Source organism: Puma concolor, chromosome D2 (genome assembly GCF_028749965.1).
Source record: "Puma concolor isolate L17-30 chromosome D2, mPumCon1.1.hap2, whole genome shotgun sequence".
NCBI lineage: Eukaryota > Metazoa > Chordata > Mammalia > Carnivora > Felidae > Puma > Puma concolor.
In genome coordinates, this window is record NC_141677.1 from 63180414 (window position 1) to 63198665 (window position 18252).

At 56.6% G+C, this 18252-nt stretch overlaps 1 protein-coding gene across 3 annotated transcripts in view; it reads right to left on the reverse strand.

Moving 5' to 3' along the window:
* Positions 1–346: 346 nt before the first annotated feature.
* Positions 347–18252, reverse strand: part of COL17A1 (collagen type XVII alpha 1 chain) — a 51036-nt gene continuing 33130 nt past the window's right edge. For all 3 annotated transcript variants that reach the window (XM_086680796.1, XM_086680794.1, XM_086680795.1), the window contains 29 exons: positions 17791–17853; positions 16626–16661; positions 16310–16381; positions 15453–15479; positions 14534–14569; positions 12520–12555; positions 12189–12269; positions 10847–10882; positions 10236–10313; positions 9281–9334; positions 9102–9143; positions 8891–8944; positions 8450–8509; positions 8095–8121; positions 7813–7845; positions 7662–7727; positions 7304–7354; positions 6695–6820; positions 5814–5951; positions 5266–5331; positions 4853–4954; positions 4294–4383; positions 4082–4192; positions 3493–3639; positions 2886–3239; positions 2168–2305; positions 1859–1921; positions 1623–1703; positions 347–1267 (listed from right to left, as the gene is read on the reverse strand). In XM_086680796.1, coding sequence (XP_086536922.1) covers positions 1215–1267; positions 1623–1703; positions 1859–1921; positions 2168–2305; positions 2886–3239; positions 3493–3639; positions 4082–4192; positions 4294–4383; positions 4853–4954; positions 5266–5331; positions 5814–5951; positions 6695–6820; positions 7304–7354; positions 7662–7727; positions 7813–7845; positions 8095–8121; positions 8450–8509; positions 8891–8944; positions 9102–9143; positions 9281–9334; positions 10236–10313; positions 10847–10882; positions 12189–12269; positions 12520–12555; positions 14534–14569; positions 15453–15479; positions 16310–16381; positions 16626–16661; positions 17791–17853 — 2321 coding nt within the window. In that variant the 3' untranslated portion in view covers positions 347–1214. The remainder of the gene's footprint in view (positions 1268–1622; positions 1704–1858; positions 1922–2167; positions 2306–2885; positions 3240–3492; positions 3640–4081; positions 4193–4293; positions 4384–4852; positions 4955–5265; positions 5332–5813; positions 5952–6694; positions 6821–7303; positions 7355–7661; positions 7728–7812; positions 7846–8094; positions 8122–8449; positions 8510–8890; positions 8945–9101; positions 9144–9280; positions 9335–10235; positions 10314–10846; positions 10883–12188; positions 12270–12519; positions 12556–14533; positions 14570–15452; positions 15480–16309; positions 16382–16625; positions 16662–17790; positions 17854–18252) is intronic.

Sequence of the window (18252 nt, forward strand, 5' to 3'; positions counted from 1 at the left end):
GAATCTGAAACGGGCTCCAGGCTCTGAGCTGTCAGCACAGAGCCCAACGCGGGGCTCGAACTCACGGATCGTGAGATCGTGACCTGAGCTGAAGTCGGCTGCTTAACCGACTGAGCCACCCAGGCGCCCCTTTCCCTTTTTCATTTTTATTCCCTTTCTTTCCTGTTCTTTCTTGTCTCTATTTCCCCCTTTGTCTCCCCACCTGGCCCCCAGTTTTGCTCTCCCCATTTCTCTTCCCTGCTTTGTCTCCCTCTCCCCCCAACCGCGTATCACCACCTTCCCTCTTCCCTTCTCTTCTTCATTCTGTCGCTGTCTCTCACTTTGATTAGATGGATCACAGTAAACATAATATTTAGAAAAACTCTTTAATTGGAAATTTTGTATCTGAAATGACTTTTCATCTAACAGACCACATACATATTTTAGGTACTGAAAAGTGCTTAAAAACCAACCATGCCCAGTGCCCCATGCCATTTCCCATGTGCAGAACAGAATGACATCTTTCCTAGCATCGAGTTTCCTATTTTCCCTCCTTCCCCGCTGCCCTTCTCCTCCCCCTTACTGTGATCAAGTTCAGTAGAACCCATCTCTAAAGGCCAGCATGGTGCCGCGGAAACCACAGCTACAATCATTCAGACGATCTAAGCAAGTGGGAACGAGGTCTGTGGCCAGAAAGGACTATTAGAAACCCTGTCACCATCTTCAGCGGAAGTGAGTTTCTTAATTTTTTCAGTTACAAGAGTTGCTTCTTAGCCAAGTCTTTTCTATGACTAGAGAATGCGAAATGAACGGAGGAAGGAGCAGACGGTGCAGCCTTGCAGTGACAGAACCAGAACACTCCCCATTCCCATCTTCCCTTTTCTGGTCATTCTCAGGCAAAGCTCAAGGACTCCTGAGCCCGCAAGTATGCACCTGGCTTTCCTGGGTTGCAGCTACATCTAAGAGCTAAGGAAACCAAGGAGCTCAGGTTGAGCCAGTAGCCAGTCTCGCTCGCCAGCGGAGCAGGTTCAGGTTGGGGGCCTTTGGATACTATATCTATATAGAGAGATGTAGATCTATATAGAGACTGTTCCAGACTAAAACAGGGGTTCTATTTGGCTGTGCTGGCTCGGTAGGAAGTGAGCCTCCAGCTTCTGCCCTCTGGAGAGAGTTTGACAGGAGCATCATAAGCCATCGCATGAACTGGTGCCAGGGGCTGTTCCGCCAAGGGGAGCTCACGGCTTGATGGCGATGCTTCTCTTTCTCCGCCTGCCATAGACTTGGTCACCTAGAAGTTAGAGGAGGAAGTTAAACCTCCTGTGGCCTGTGGGCCTTTAGGTCAGCCAATTATAGCGACTGTTACAAATGCAGAATGGGCTTGTGAGATAAAGTCGCTTGTAAGACTCAGTTTCTTGACATGGTTTACCCTATTTCATCAGAGCGGTCCTCTTGTTCTCCACACACGGGCAGTCTTTCTCCCTAGCGGCTCATTGCACTGCCATGCCAACGGTGGTTGGGGCAGCATCTGCCTTCAGTAATTGGCATTCGCCTTCAGTTTTCAGGGTTGCCCCAGAACAAATCCCCTACTTCTCTGAGCATCAGCCAGCCTCCCAGCCCTGCCTGAACTGGCAGCCGTGGCTTACCTGTGTCTCCTTTCTCTCCCTTGTGCCCTTGAGGGCCGGGTGGCCCAGGCCGACCTGGTGGTCCTGCAGGGCCCCTCTCACCTGGGAGGACAGAGCGGGGTGTGCTCAGTCAAGTGGGAGCGCAGGACCCGGAGGAGCCACACGGGTCCCTGGATAGCACTGTCAAGGGGTGGCTTCCCAGCCAGAGTGGGTGGTCACAACGGGATCTCAGTAGCTGTCTCCCTGCCACCACTTACCTTTGGGTCCTGGGGTGCCCACCTCTCCTTTCTGCCCTGGGGGACCTGGAATGGTTCCATAAGCTGCGGGGAGACAAGAGTGGTCTCAGACAAGAGGTCACCCTGGAGTTTGGGAGGTAAAGGGCTTTGTTCAGAGAAGCACAGAAGGGAGAGGTACAGCTGGGACCCACAAGAAGAAAACGGACTTAAGAATTTATCAGATTTTCAGCCTTTCAAGTGTTAATAACTGAAGTTTTTCAGGAGACTTTCTCCCACTTGAGACCAGGCCGCAAGGTAAGTGTTGGGAAAGCGATCACGGGCTGCCCTTACTTCGGAAAAAGTCCATGAGGTCCTCGGTCACATTGCTGTAGGCAGAGAAGACCTTGCTGATGCCGGGGGGACCCTGCGGCCCTGGCCGGCCTGGTGGGCCCTGGATGGTGTAGGCCATCCCCTGCAGCAGACCCTGACCTGTGAAGCAACAGATTGTGGGCACAGGAAGCAGGGTCTCTCAGCCCCTCTTTGCAGGACAAGAGCCCTCGGGTTGCTGAACTCCCGTGCCGTTAACCTAGATGAGGCAGCAGCAAGGGAGAAACCCTGCTGGTTTCCTGTGTCCCTCCCTGCGGACTGGCCCAGGCCTCTGCTGCCGTGGCCTTTCCTCAGAGGCTTTCTGGCGGCAGAGCTGTGCTGGTAGCTACCGGGAGAAAGGACTTCTTAACCAACCTCCCCTCCCCCCCCACCAGTAACCATCGTCATCATCAAAACTTCTGACAAGACCAGGTAGCAGGAGTAGCAAAAGTCCAAAGACCAACACGCCCTGTTCCCGGCCACACTGATCCCGTTCTGACTGGGGCTTCTGAACTAAGCTGGCCGAGAGAACTCGCCCTGGACCACCTGCCTTCCATCCCCCCCACCGCCATCTGATGCCCGAAGTGCCGTCCCCGTAGCCTGGGTGCTCCGTAAATGAGAGGGGGAGTTTCTGGAGCTTGAAATTCAAGCTGCACAAGGGCTCCCACCCAACCTCCCGGCTGCGCTAAGGGTCATGACTTACGCTGCAAGCTCTCAGACACCCGAACAGCCAGCTCGTTGTAGTCCAGGCTTCCGGCAAAGCCAGCCCCGAATGGTCCACCTTCGCCACCATACGTGCCACCTTCTGCCCCGTAGCCTCGGCCCAGGCCCATGTCCATACCAAAGGCCCCCCCTTCGCCCAGGGAGCCTCCGCTGGCTCCTCCTACGCCCATGGAAGAGCTGTAGGAGGTGCCCCGACTGACTGACGAGCTGTGAGAGGAGGAGCCGCTGCTCCGACTGTAGGAGCCGTCCATGGACACCAGGCGGCTGTCCCCCGGTGGCCCTTGTGGCCCTGGAGGGCCTGGTGGGCCCACGATGAAGCTGCGTACATCTGGGCCTGTGGGGAGGAGGCCACGTTAGGTGGGGCTCAGGTTTGGGGGTGAGAGAAAGGGAGGCTTCAGGCCTCTCCCAGGGTCTCACGGCCCCAAAGCAGAACGCAAATGCCAAGGCACTTGCACGGGAGCAGGCGTGCCGGCTGGGAAGAAGCTGGGCTCTCCTCGCTGGAGCTCACACATTTGGCCTCCCGGTGCCTTCCAAGCACCAGCTGCCCTCTCACAGGGAGGAGCAAGTTCTGGAAAAGGGGCACCTACTGGTGAGGTAGCTGATCAGTTCGCTCCGGAAGCTGTCGCTGTTTTCGGCGGCATAAGTTGCCAGGGCTCCGGAGACACCTGGGGGCCCTCGAGGGCCTGGGGGACCAGGAGGGCCTGGAGGGCCAGGGATAGATGACAGGCCGGCAGCTGGAGGGGAAGCCAGAGACAGGTCAGGGATTGCCCTGCTGGCGCACTGAATTCCCAGCCTGCGCTCAGGGGTGCGGTTCCTGGGAAGGAGGGGGGTAGGGGAGGAGGGGATACTGGGAGCCCAGCTCCTGCCATCACTCCAGAGCCACCGCTCTGCCTGCCCTCACTCGGCCCAAATCCTGTCCCTTCCCCTGTGCCCTCTTGCCACATGATCATGCACTGCTTGTGAACTTCTCTAAGGGCTGCACTTGGGATCACCGTCTCTCCCACCAGTCCCCCTGTCACGGCTGAAAGCACCTCAAAAGCAAGCGTGTTCCTCTCCAGGCTCAGCCCGGTGTGTGCCTCGGGAGGACTGCGTTTAACTCTCCATGGCTGCCCTTGCTAAACCATGGGGGCCCCGGAGGCCAGGCTCTGGTCCCCTGCTCTCCTCCCTGAGCCTTACTGTGCAGGTAAGAGGAGAGGTCCTCCACGCTGATGCTGGACCACGCATTGCCTGGGATCCCTGGGGGCCCAGGGGGACCTGGGGGCCCAACGATGCCTCTGTATTCAGACCCTGAGACAGCAAAGGAGCACGGAGTCAGTGGAGGGGCCTGGGCCAAGGCCTCTGCCTTCCACCCCAGGCCACGTGGACCAGTGGCCCCTGTCCAGCCTTACCTTGGAGCAAGGAGAGGAGTTCCTCATAGGATGTTCCTGGCAAGCCGGGAGGCCCCGGGGGGCCAGGAAGCCCAATGCTGATTCCAGAGCCTGAGGAACAAAAGCCCAAGTTGTGATGGATTCTCATCAGACAGGGCAAAGCAGGGGGAAATGCCTTGTCAGAGAGGAAGCCAGACACAGGAGTGATTTGGACAGAAGTGGGATCCCAGCAGGGGAAGAGGGGCAGCAGGAAGAAACAGGCCGAAAGAGGAACTCAGACTACAGTTGCCATCGACACTGAGGAGCTAGGGCCGTAGGTCCTGGGACGAGTGCAGGTCAGCGTGCAGGGGTGTGTCGGAGGTTTGCATGGGCACAAGTGGGGTGTGTGCAAACTGCCTGTGGGACGGGATCCCAGATACTCCTGGCTTCCCGGGCCAGGCTCGGGGCCTGCTCTTTCCCACAGACCAGGCCCTCTGGACTTGGTCTCTGGACTCTGGACACAGCTCAGCGCCCACCTCCTCCCTGGACCACCCCACTGACCGCCTGCCACAGGGGACAAGCTGGAAGGGTGGGCACTCACTGGACATGTAGCTGAGGATACGAGTGCTCAGTTCGGTGTAGTCCAGAGACTGCAGGGACCAATCCGTCAGGTACTGCCGCAGGGACTGTCTCACGTCCTCCCCTGGAAGGACAGGCTGTGCTGGCGTGGGCCCCTCCCCGGGCTCCTGCACACCCACAGGCTGGCCCTGAGCTGTGGGTTCTCAGTCCCCCGGGAAGCGGCAAGCCTGCAGGTCCCCAACAAGGCACCCGCGCAGTTACCCGGCACTGGGGACCCTGAGACTTGCGGCCCCCTCCCCAGTCAGTGCTGACCCACAGAGGCTCAGAGGCTGGGAGCGAGGAGGAGCAGCACCCCGCCCGCAGCTCTCTCAGCGCTCAGGTGGGAGCGAGCTGGGCCGCAGAGCTCCCACCCTCCTGCCCGGGGCGGCCACTCACGCTGCAGGGCCGCCAGGATGTCCGCAGAGGAGATGGAGGCCGAGGAGCTGATGCCGGCCCCCGAGGCTGTCAGGAAGGAAACCTCAGGTTACCTGCTTCCTAGCAAAACCGAAGCAACACCCTCGTTGCTCCAGAACCCCGAAGACCCGGCCAGCTAGCTGTTCCGTTTGGGGAAAATGAACGAACGGCGGCATGAGGAGGCTGTTGTGAATGCACGCAAAAGTCAACAGTGGGGCTGTGTTTGTGTTTGGTAAGAAATGCGGTTTGTTTTCCAGAGTAGGCTTTAGCCTCACTCCTCCCAGATCCTGCCAGTCTCGATCCCTCTTCACATACTCAGGACACCTCTGTCAACCGCAAGAAGGCTTGCTACACGTGGCTGTGCATGTGGCCTCTGTTCTCGAAGCCGGATCCCAGTGGCCGAGAGCCCCGAGTTCCGAACTGAACTTCACATCCCGAAGGGCGAAGCAAACAGCAAAGTAAGCGAGGAGGCTCTGGAGCAAAGTGACCACGGGAGGAGGGGGTCATTGTGGGGGTGGGGACAGGCTTACTCTGTAAGTAGCTCCCGACACGGCTTGCCAGCTCCGAGTAGTCGAAAGTCTCTCCGGCAATGGTGGTGACAGGCCCTGGGGGACCAGGTGGGCCTGGGGGACCCTGAACTCCAGACAGGTAAGACCTAATGCTGTCGCCTGCCGACAAAGAAAGCAAAGTCGTGCCTGTCCCCAAGAGGGTGTGACCTCCCCCCAAAGACGGCAGGAAGCACCTCATCCCATCCATGGCCCAAGGTGGGGCCAGCAGGGAGCCTAGACTCTTGGTTACAGAGAAAAGTTGAGGCCAAGGCCTGTGCTGGATTAGATGCTACTTGAAGACTGAGGACCGACGAGGCTCCAGTCGGCCGCCATTTGACAAAGTCTGTACGCACATTCTTAGAAATCACACCCAGACGTGCAGCGGGAGTATGGGATGGGGGGTGCACACTTGTGTGAAAGTGTGTGTGTGGCTGTGTTCCCACGGATGAGTGTGTGGGTGAGGACGCACCTGTGTGGGCTGCCATGAGAAGGTGGGTGTTGAGGGAGTCCATGGTCATGTGGTCCTGGCTCCCGGGGTGGGTTTCTGACCTAGGCCTGGCCCACAGGCTGCTGTATCCCGCCGTGCGTGCACACACACGCGCACGCACACAGGCAAGCACACACGCGTGTGCACACACAAGCACACCTCTTTGGTAGCCTCCTGGCTCCCACCCACTCCCAGAGCCTCCCCCGCCTCGCTGCACTGGTACGGGCAATGGGATCTGTCAGGTCTATTCACCTGGGGGGGAGGAGACCGGAGGCTTCCCGAAATAGCCAGGCTCCACAGAGCACCGGAGACGCCCGGCCGAGCAGACACGTCGGCACACGCACCCACACAAACTCACTCAGATCCCGGGACTCACTCTGCATGTACTCAGCGATGTACTGCTGGACCTCCCGGCCCGAGCTGCTGATAGAGCCTGGAGGCCCCGGCGGGCCCGGCGGGCCTGGCGGACCCGGCACGAACATGGTGCTGGACGACGATCCCCCTGCAGGAGGGAAAGCCTTCCGAGTCTGCCAGGAAAAGCCCACCTTAGGATCAAAGAAGGGCCCAGACACAGCTTCCACAGCACGAGGAGGGAGAAATAGATGGTGGCAAAGAGAAGGAAAGGAGGAGGGGAGTGCCTATAAGCAGCCACTGTCTGGAAAGGGCACAGAGTTGGGATTTCGCTGGACCGGACCCTCCCTTCAGCACCCCACTTCAGCAACTCAGCCCCAGAGGCCCCCTCAACTCCAAACGCCCCTAGCTCCCAGGTCTGTCCTGTTCTCCATCATTCGGCATCGCCAGCCACCTTCACTGTACTGTCCTTCCCTCCCATCTCCACCAACCTGTAACCTCCTTAAAGGCAGTGCAGAGGCCCTAGCACATGGAGACGCGACCTGATCAGCACCGAATCATGGGTGTGGGAGGCGGACAGGTGAATGAATCAGTGTCCTTGCTTGAGGAAGGGGAGAAGACCTTTGGTTCTTACCTTGAGAGAGACCACCAGGAATGCCAGGAGCCCCTGGGATACCAGGATCGCCTAGAATCCAACACAAGAAGACCTGTTTGTATCACCTCCTCTAGGAAGCCTTCCCTGGTTGGGCCCAACCAAGTTTATCAGCATGTGACTCAACAACTGTCCCAGGTCTCTCAGTCTTATTTCTGCAATGCTACCACAAGCCCCCTTCAGGCAGAGACTGGACTCACGTCCTCATCCCTCTCTCCCTCCAGCCGCTCCTTCCTCCCAAGCCTTTAACACCAGTGAGTACACCCTGCCTTCTATTCACACTCTGCGGACCATCCTTGCTCTCACGCCCCCTGCCTTCTTGGCTGCTCCCCTCACTGACCTTTGTCACCCTTGGGTCCCCGAGGGCCAGGCGGTCCCTGCAGGTTGAGTCCAAGAGAGCTGGAGCCTGGGAACCAACAACACAGTACAGTCACCCAGAGCTGAGGGGCTCTGGACAGAGCCAGCGGCGGGGGTAGGGGCTCAGCACTTACCTGAGGCTGAGAACCCTGGGAGGCCTTGCTCGCCTGAGGGACACACCCGAGGGGGGACCGTCAGTGGCGCGCTCCTCCCTAGGCCCAGCCCAACGCCACCTCCCTCCCGAGCCTCCCCAGCCCTTACACACGCACACATTCCCAACCCTTTCCAGAGACACCCACTCAGATCTACCCTCACTCATTTGTATCAGACTCCTTCATGGGAAGCTCAAGGCTTGGAAGGTCAGCCTTGGCCACCTCACCCCACCCCACATTTTGTTTGATGTCAGCTCTACTGACCTTGGTGTCCTCGAGGGCCTGGGGGGCCTGATGGAAGGAGGCAGACACAGTTGTGAGATGCATACCTACCAGGTGCTGTGGCTGCAAGGGGCCCGTAGGGGAAGAGATGGGGCTCCTGCCGGAGTGTGGGGTCGAGCCACGGCCTGGCGTGCCAGCAGGCCAGCACAGCGGTGGGGAGTCTTTCTGGAGCTTCTAGCCACTGTGCCTCCCACCATGCTCCAGACCGCCAGGTTCCTCCCGGGGTACGGCAGGAGGATGCACAGATGCCCCGGGTGACCCAGCCTCGTCCAGACTCTCCTGGCCACCCCGAGCAAGCAGGGCCACACGGGCTTCTGTGCCCCAAGACGCTACTCACCTTGGTCTCCCTTGGGGCCCGGGGGCCCAGGGGGGCCCGGGGGGCCAGAGAAGAAGGTCTCTGCAGAGGAAAGAAGGACTTCTGAGTGTGAGCACAGTGGTATTTGTAAGGGAGCAGCTGCTAGCCTGGAGCCTGGCATCCTGCGGGTGCTCAATTGGTATGTGGCAGATGGGTGGGTCGATGGATGGGTGGATAGTGGGAAGGTTGGATGAAGGATAAAGGAAATAACAAATGGTAGATGGATAAATAGATGGGTGGGTGGGTGGATCTTCCCCAAGGGACAAGTTTTCCCGTTCTACGGAGTCTATGCAAACACACCCTGGAGGCAGGGCTGAAGGAGGAACATGGTGAGTCTGTCAGGAAGACCGCAAGCCTGTGACCACAGCGTGTCCCGGAGCTAGGGCTGGGGTGGAGAGCAAGGGGACTGGACTCTAGCATTACCTGAGTTGGTCAGGAAAGATCCTGGTGGGCCTGGTGGGCCTGGCAGGCCTTCCCCTAATAGGAGAACCACCAAGACTTAGTAAAGCCAAGCTATGGGCCATGAACCCTCTGCCCAGGAGAAGTGGCCAGGCAGCCCTTTCCTGAGAGCCAGCCCAGAAGAGGCCGTGGGCACCATGGTCTCGTATCTCTCACCAGGGAGCTCAGCTCTCACCTGCTGGGCCTCGGGGTCCTGGTGGGCCTGGAATGGAAGGTCCTGCAGAAAAGAGTGAGCAAGAGGCAATGCTGAACTCAGGGAGCTGATCCTGCCCCTGTGATGAGGACCCCGGCTTCCTCACTAAGTGCCCTTTCCCCCACGATTCCCCACCTTCCAGTGATCCCTGAGATGCTCACCTGGAGGCCCAGGTGGGCCAGGTGGGCCAGGGGGACCCCGTAAATCAAGACCTTCTGTGGAGAGAAAAAAACCAGAAATAAGCAAAAGCTCTCATGAAGCTGTTCCCCACCAGCCCTCATTAGGCTCATCAGCGCCAGGCACCCGGGCTACACCCACACCCCAGAGGCCAGCTCTGCGTCACGGCACAGGGCCCTCCGGGACCCCATCTGCTAGGGGTGCTCCTCGCTCACAGGCGGGGCAGGGCAGAGCTGCCATCAAATGCCCTGATGGCCAAGTACGTGGCTTTGTGTCAGCCCGAGTTCACAATCCTGCTCTGCTACTTCTGGCTGGTGACCGGGCAAGCTCTTGACTTCTTTCGGCCTCAGCTTACTCTTCTCTAAACCGGAAGTCTAAGACCTATGTCCCAGGAGCACTGTGAAGTCCCAGGGAGGTCCCAGGACAGAATGTCTAGCACACGGCAGCTGCTGGGCCACGGCTGGCTGCTGCCTTTGCCATCAGGTGTCTAAGTGGGAGACCCAGCGGCATGTCTGCTTGGGCTCCTTAAAGGATTCTGGAAACAGAAGAACCCAGAAGTCACCCTCCCAGGCCGGGGCTGTTGCTGAGAACCCGTGGACCCTTGTCATTGATCCCCGTGGGGGAGGCAGTTCTCTTGCCAATCATTCTCCCAGTGCCCAGCTCCCTTCAGAGGCCCCACTTGACCCCGGTCCTCTGAGAATCCCAAGAACCTCTCCGACAGCTGCCCCATCCCTGTGACTCACCCCCTGCCCCAGGGCCGACAAAAGGCCTGCTGTTCCTTGGAGGCTGGCATGGCCTTTCAGAGGAACCAGTCACCCTTGCTCACATGAGGGCTCAGGATGACTCACTGGTCCAGCTGCTACAGGCCCCAAATGTGCTGCCATCTGTCCCGCTCCCGCCCCAGTGTCACCTCGCTCCAGAGAACATGGGGGCACTCACGGGCAGAGAGGACCTCAGAGATGGAGCTGCTGCTGCCCATGAATGATTCACCAGCAAGTCCTCGCTCCCCGCGGGGGCCTGTGTAAAAGACACGAGTTCAGGGGGGCTCCACCTGCAGCAACCCCTCTTCCTCCCCCATGCTTTCTTCTATAGGGCCTGGGAGGGTCCTGGTGGGTGGGGCGGGGGGGGCGGAGCGCCAGGAGTGGGCGGGGTCTGGAGCATCAGGAGTGAACATTCCTGTTTGCAGGCCCAACAGCCCAGGGGAAACTGGACCATTTTTTCCTAAGGCTGTTTTCTGGTGTTTGGATAAATCACTGGAAAGTAGCACAATTATCAGGATCTGGGCACAAGAGCCTCGATGCCTATGAAATAGCCAAGCTTGACCCTGACCAGCATGCCACAGAGCCCCAAACCCCTGTCTAGAGGACCCCCTATCTTCTCAGAAACCCAAGAAGAAGGGCCCTGCAAGGCCCTTGATGAAGCACCGGGTCACCCCGTGACCTCTCTTCCAAAATGCAGGTCTCCCACTTTAAGGCGGGGTCCCAAGTCCAGCCGGGAAAGGAAGCCTTCCCCCGCTGAGCCCAGAGTCCTGTGCTTCAGGACTGACGTACCTTGCTGTCCAGGGAGACCAGCTGGGCCCACGGGACCTAGAGATGGAGTTGGGAAGAAAAGGCTTTACCACATCTCTAGGGTCACAGTTCTAGAAGGAACTGAAAAAAGGGCATGTCCAAACACACCTAGCTTGCTTACTTGAGAGCAATAAGCAATTTGAGACCAGACCTGTGGTCCATTCCATGAGAATCATGAGAATTCCTCTGCCAAAACCCGGGCTCTGGGACAGACAGAGCTGCCCTCTCTGTTCCCAGTGTTTAAGAAACTTCTCAGCGCCCCCGTATTCTCCCTCTTACTGGAGCTTAGCAGAAGGGAAGGCCGATCCGTACTTGTGTTGGTTGTGCTAAATCACCTACTGCGTTTACACATGTTTTAAATTAAAAAAAAAAAAAACACAGATAAGGGCATGTGGCTGGCTCAGTCAGAGAAGAGCATGAGACTCTCAATGTCTCAGGGTCGTGAGTTCAAGCCTTACGTTGGGTGTCGAGATTAAATTAAAAAATTTTTAAAAATAGATATAACAAAATTACAGGTATTTTGGAAAAATATAAAAAAGTATCACCTATAATCCTTTAACCTGTAAACATCTCATTTCCTTACAGCATGTTTTCTTTCTTTTTTTTTTAATGTTTATTCTTGAGAGAGAGAGTGAGAGCAAGGGAGGGGCTGAGAAAGAGGAGACACAGAATCCAAAGCAGGCTCCAGGCTCTGAGCTGTCAGCACAGAGCCCAACGCGGGGCTCGAGCCCACAAACCATGAGATCATGACCTGAACCAAAGTCAGACACTTAATGGACTGAGCCACCAAGGCGCCCCCAGCATGTTTTATTTTCATCTTGTAAAAGTACAGTTGAACCTCAGAGCCACACTACTGAGTATCCTGTACTTTTAAAAACCAGGATGATCTTCTAGGCTCTAAGTCTTTGTGATTTGTAGGGATGTCACCGTGGTTGGACAATGTGGAGATAGTTTCTCCAAACAGATTCCTAGTAATTTTGTTGCCCTTGATTCATGTTACTCAATTGTTTTCCAAAGGGAAATCAACTGAAGTCGCACCCAGGCTGCAGAGGCAGAACCACCTGGGCCCAATCCTGATTCTGCTACTTCTTCGCCCAGTGGCCTTAGGTGAGTCATTTACCCGCTGAACCTCCAAGGGTGCTGTAGGGCTTGGTGAAGGGTGCCTGCAGGGTGCTTGGTTGCTCGCTGGGGTGGGATGAGGGCGTGCTAGGCTGGGTGGAGGGGGCTCCTTACTCTTCCTGGGGTTCCTCCCTGGGGTTCAGGATTTGAGCAAACACTGCTGTACTTAAATGCAACCAAACGGCAAAGCAAGAAAGCAACTGACCTGGGGCACCCGGAGGTCCTGGTGGTCCCATGGCTCCAGGAGGGCCCGGGGGCCCTGGGACAGTGATCGTCGATGACCCCTCTGGAAACAGAAGACACATGGAACAGGGACCCTCACTCTTCTTGCTTAGAGGTGCTGGGACCCAGGCCATACTGTGGGCGGGTCAGGCTAGCGCCTTCTGCTGTCATTACCTCTGACCAGAGAGCCCTTCCCTGCCTGCCCTCCAAAGCCCAGACGAGTGCTGCTTGGAGGGCGCTAAGGCAGAGCCAGGGAGGATGTCCAGGACATGGGAGAAAGTCACAGGAAGAAGACCCCTCCTGGGCCTGCCTACCTGAGGTCACAATTCTGCCTGGAGATCCAGGTTCACCTGGGAGGGGAGGAAAAGGAAAACAGTCATTCCCAGGTTCAGCTGGTGGCTCCATAAATCACTTCCAAGGCTACTGATGGAGTTTGAGAGCCACTCCTGTGGCTCCAACCTGTGGGCTAAAGGCATTTTAATGAGCTGAAGGGGAGCACACAGGATGCATTAAGCACCAGTCTCTCTGCCAGAGACCCTGAGGCCACATCAGGCTTCCTGGTCCACATTAGCTTTAGGAAAAGCCAGCACTCTGCAGAGGAGCGGCCTTGGAGGATGTGGGAATCTGCCTCTCCGCAAGGCCAGAAGGAGGCTGACCTACAGTCAGCCACGCTCCCACACTGGGCCTCTCGGGCTCTTGCTGGGATTTGCCTTAGATGGAAAACTCCCAAGAGGTCAAAGGACAGAGGCAGTAAGTCTGAGGGGTAGAGCCTGGTCTCCAGAGTGCCCCTCAGGATGCCAGTTCCAGGTCTGTAATGGGGGTTGTGCAGAGTCGAGGGAGGGTGTGAGTTACACAAAGTTTGGCAGGTTTCTCTTCTGCCCGAGTCTGAGAGGGTCGAAAATGCAAATGTGGGTGGAGGACTTCCAACGAGGGGTTTTCAGGCTCACACTTCCCCAAACTTTACAGACCACTGGATGCTGCCTCCATGAAGCATCTCTTGGGACTGTAAATGCACAGACTCTGGGGAACTGAGTGAGCAGAGTGGAGGACAGAAAAGCCCTCCCCCGGGGATTCCTCAGGGGCCTCTTCCATAATTTCCCATAGTCTGTGGGCAATTCCATCACTCACACACTGAGGGAGAGTACGAACCTCCTTGGAGGAAGTAGAGGGTGGTCTCTGCTTGCTATGGGCCAGTCCCTGGGGTCAAGGCCAAGAGGAGAAAGCACTGGTGTTTGGCCTGTCTTCCACCACAATCCAGTGTTGGGTGAAATGTCCATCTCTTGTGCACACTGCCCAGGGAGGGTCTACAATCTCTCTTGGACAAGAAGTCACAGGCCCTCGGGAAAGACAGGGTGTCTGGTTTCCCCAAACCTAGTGGTCTCTTACTAAAGGTGCAGTGAATCCATGAGCAGATCTATGGACCCAGACGTATGTCTGCCAGGGAGGTAGGAACTCAGTTGTGATTATTTTGGAATTACATTTATTTATCCCAGAAGAACTCCCTGGCCCAGTTAGTCACTGGCAATAGTTTCTAGACAGTAGTAATTTTATTCCTAGGGTCTCCCCAAGATGATAGTGACTGCTCAAGATAGCACAGCTCCACAGGATGTCAGGACTTGGGAATGTGGAGTCACAGGGACGGGTGGAGAAAGACTGTTTATCCCTGGACTGACTCAGGGTTGGTATCTAATGGTTACAGAACTGGACAGTGGCAGAGGAGAACAGGAGGGGAGCATCTCCCTGCATGTAGGGTTAGCGTGCTGGCTCTGGGCAGACCCCTCCCCTGAAGAAGACTTTCCCTCTTAGGACTCAGGCTTTGCCCTCTAAGGGCCATCTGAGGCACTCCTCCCTGCCTGCATCAAAGCCTCCTGAGAAAAGAACGTGGGGCCCCAGCCACACTGAGGCCCCAGTGAATGGAAAGGATGATGGTGGTCCCTATTCCAGGGAAGGGTCATGCTAGGTGTGGGGGTGGGGGACCAATCCTGAGCCAGGGAGACAGAGAACAGATGGGGACATTTTAGAGGAGATGGAAAGGCTTTGAGGGGCTGCATGCTTCCAGATCCTCCTCCAACAATGGCCTGGAGACATCTGGTACCAGAGAGGGCTCAGGACTCTGGGGTCAGGAGGTGTGGGGGGGTTGGGGGGAGGGTGTGAGGATTCAGGACTAGTGATCCAAACAAATTCCTAGCTTCCTGGCTTTCTGCTAAAGCCACTAGATGCCACTGTTGATCCAGGCTCTGGCCAGAGAGGGGCTCCCTCCTGCCAGCCTCTCCCCTCCTGCAAAAAAATGGCTAGTGAAAAGAAAATCTGCTTTGGAAAATCACTTACCTTTAGCTCCTGGTCGGCCGGGGGTTCCAGGAAGTCCTGATGTGATTAAAAACAAGTCAGTCTAGGTGATTAAGCCCAGGAGATTCCAGACCCCTCTGGTAGTAACTGCGCTCTGTCACTGGGCACAGCCTTAAGCGCTGCTGAAACATGGCTCTGCCTTCTGCTTTAGCCTGGGGGCCCCTCGGAGGAGCCCCTTGCTCTGAGCCCTTCCCCCTCTCTGCGAAATGGAGTGACCTCTGGGCTTGAGGACATGGGCTCAGGTTTGGGGGATCCCAGGGAGTCTGGATTATGAGCCTCTTATAGCCTGCCACTCAGCCATGGTCCCCTCCCTCTGCGGCTGGTGGTGGGCCAAGCTCTACCAGGAGTGCGTGAAGGAGGTCCCTGTGCACTCAGCTTTTGTGGGGAGATCTGCTGCTTGGTGTCATTTTACATCTTTGCCTAATTTCTTTTAGGAGTTGGGGCTGGGCATGGTGACAATCTCTCAAACCCAAATGTCAACACCAGTGCAATCATAGGACAGACTCTGACAATGAAGCTGTCCCAGAGATACTGGGCCTCACATGAGGTGCGCTCCCCTCTCCTGCCTCACCATTGCGGAGACCAGGCCTCTGGGAGCCCAGCAGGGCTCCTGTGCCTGAAGCCTCCTCTCCCGGGGTCCTGCACCAGTGACTGGGCAGACAGAATCGGCAAATGATTTGGCCTGGTTTCTCCAGAATGGCTTTCTAGATTGTTCTCTGTGTATTTTTCCTTCCTAATATGTTTCTTGTGACTCACAGTGAAAGAACCTGAACTAGTTTTTTCCAGGGGAGCGCAGGGAGGAGAGGAAACTCTTAAGGTGACTGGAAAGGCATTTGCGGAAAGCTGGAAGCAGGAGGCTGGGCAGGTGGCATCTGGAGGTGGGAAGGGCCTGATGACTCACCCTGAGGTCCCTGAGGTCCTGTGAGACCTGTGGAAAAGAGAACACAGGAGAGAGACTGAGAGAGAGAGATATGAAGGGCTGAGGAGCCACACCCTCGGCTGTGGGAGGACAAACTCAGGATGCTCCCCACACTGGACAAAGAGCTGTTCTTTGGGCTTTGCAAGGAAGTGACCACTGCTCCATCAGGCAATGGTTCTTAGCCTGCTTGGAGTCCTAGACTCTTTGGCGTCTGAGAGCGATGAACCCAGAAAGCTCATACAGTCATGGATCCCCAATGCTGCCCCCCAAATCCCCTCCCTTGGTGTTCCCCATCTGTGCACCCACCAAAGGAGCCAGGAGGCACCCCTGTTCCAGCAGCCCCCTTGTCGAATGCTGCCTTGCCTCACAGCTCTCTGGCTTGCTTTGGTCTGACCCTCCCGTAGCCCTGCGGCTCTGGCTCCTGCTGGGCCTTCAGGTGGAAACCCTAACAGTGGGCTCTCTACTCAGACTGGTGTTGATGAGTGTCCAGGTATGGCCAGAGAGGAAGTGGGTGGAGGGGACAGGCTCAGAGGAGCAAGGCATGGAAATGGCCTTAAACTGCAATTTTTAAGAGATTCCTTGCTCCTTTCTAGAACTCCCAGCTTTCAGTTAATCTCTGCTAATGAACCGTGAACCTCTCTCTTCCAAGTTGCCAGAGTTGGTGACCCAGTGGTGTCAGAACCCAGTCACTGAACACAGCACCAGCCAGCTGGTGTGGCCGCTCCCTGCTGAAATGCTGGAGGAAAATGGGCTAAGGCACACACATTCATGTGTACACACACACACACACACACACACACACACACACAGGCCGTAGCTCCCTTTTGCCACTCGGTTACCTGGCTTTCCTGGGTCTCCAGAAGGCCCTGGTGGGCCACGGGTTCCAGGCATCCCTGTCAGACCCTGTTCACCTAGAGAGAGCATGAGATAAAGAAGGGTTTTCCTTTTAGGAAAGCTAGGCCGGCCGGCACATCTGAGCCTATGGTTTCTGGGGTTTTACTAATTTGCTGGCAGGTGGAAAGGAGAAGGGGAGTAAGACCTGGGTCTCATGGGGGTCCTGCTGCCTTATGATTAAGGGGACTGGGGACTGCATGCTGGGATGTGGGCAGGGCAGGGCCAGGCAGTGAGCACGAGGAGAGCAGATCTGCAACCCACCTCTTGGGCCTTGGTGTCCATCAGGGCCAGCGGGTCCTAGGAAAGCAGAACCACATATCACCAGTTACCCCAAGAGCTACTTTTGGGCCTCCCTCCCTCGATGGCCCCACGGGCTTTAGCCAGTTGTCTCCCAGGCGGGAGCCCGTGCAGCCCTTCCCACAGCTGCCGACCACGGATGCCACTTTCTCCCAGGCCTCTTCCCCTAAACCAGGAATTGTGTATTTTCCTGCAGAGAACTAATGGGTCAGCAACTCCCCATTGCATCCCCAGGGCCTACTGCAGACTCAGCATGCACCAGATGCTCAATAAATGCCTGCCTCTGCCTCGTTTACTCAAGGTCCTGGAAGTCAAGGTCCTCCAAGTCCTCTCCTCTGCTCTGGGTGTTACGCTAACCTTTGTCCAAAGTGGCATCCTTCTGGGACCGTATCTTGCTTTCTCCCACCCCTTTGTCTCTCCTCACTTGTGTTGTCTCTGCAGAGACTTTTCCAAAATGACCATGATGAAATCTTCCTTGCTTTGTAAGGCCACGTGAAATGCCTCCTCCTTCATTTCTAGTAGGAAGGAATCTCTCTCTGCCATACCCTCATAGCGCTCTGTGCCTTTCAGGGCACCTGTCCCTTCTACAAGCTTTATCTCCCCTTGCGAGAGGTAAAGCATTTTACTTGCCCCACATGGCATCCTGCCTACAGTCAGAGCCTCCTCGCTGTGTTACACGAACGGGAAACTGAACATACCACATCCCCACTGGTGGTGCTTAAACCCTTTTGGGACTTGGTGCTAAACGCTCTGCCCTCTGAGGGTTGTTGGTCAGCTTCCAAGTCCTGCCTGACAAGCACCTTGCTAAGGGTCAGCAAAATGGTTAAACCCTGGATCTGGCTGTGACACCAGCTCTGGAGTACCAGGGTTATGCCGGGAACAGCGTGGGTTCTAAGGGACCTCAATGCTTATCTGTCCTCCCCCGGGGCCCAAGTGGCCTCGAGTCAGGGACCAGGCTGGATGGGCCACCAACCCCCAGCAGTGACAAACCCAGAGACAGAAACAGCCTGCACATGGGCCCTCAGACAGACTGGAGAACAGGACACGCAGCTCTAGAAGCAGGCTCTCGGCTCTCTGACCTCGACTGGAAGGGGCAAACCCACTGCATCCGTTCCTTTGGGACACTCACCCATTGCCCCTTTAGCTCCAGGCTCACCCACGGCGCCAGGCAAACCTCTCAAGCCGGGCTCGCCTGCAAAGGAAACAGGCTTGCTGACTGGGACTTCTGCGATACACGTGTTCCCCACCCCCAAGACTGCCACCTCCCCAACCAGAGGAGCTGGAGTAACAAACAGAGGCTGCGGACACAGCCCCTGCTTAGATTCTATGGTCAGGGTCCCCGGGCAGCAGACAGAGGCAGGTCCGGAGCCACGTCCGGTCTGAAGGGATGTGCAGATGAATCATTTCCCTGGCAGCACAGAGCTGCCCCTGTAGCCAAAGCACCATTTCTACGGATTTCTTTTTTAGTCATTTGAGCTGGCAGAAGGTTAAGCAGATGAGAGGCTTGCAAGTAGTGTCAACTTTCTGCTGCTCTGGGAAGAGCCTAATTTCCCCAACTGGATCCCCCCGAAATAATCCAAGACTATCATAA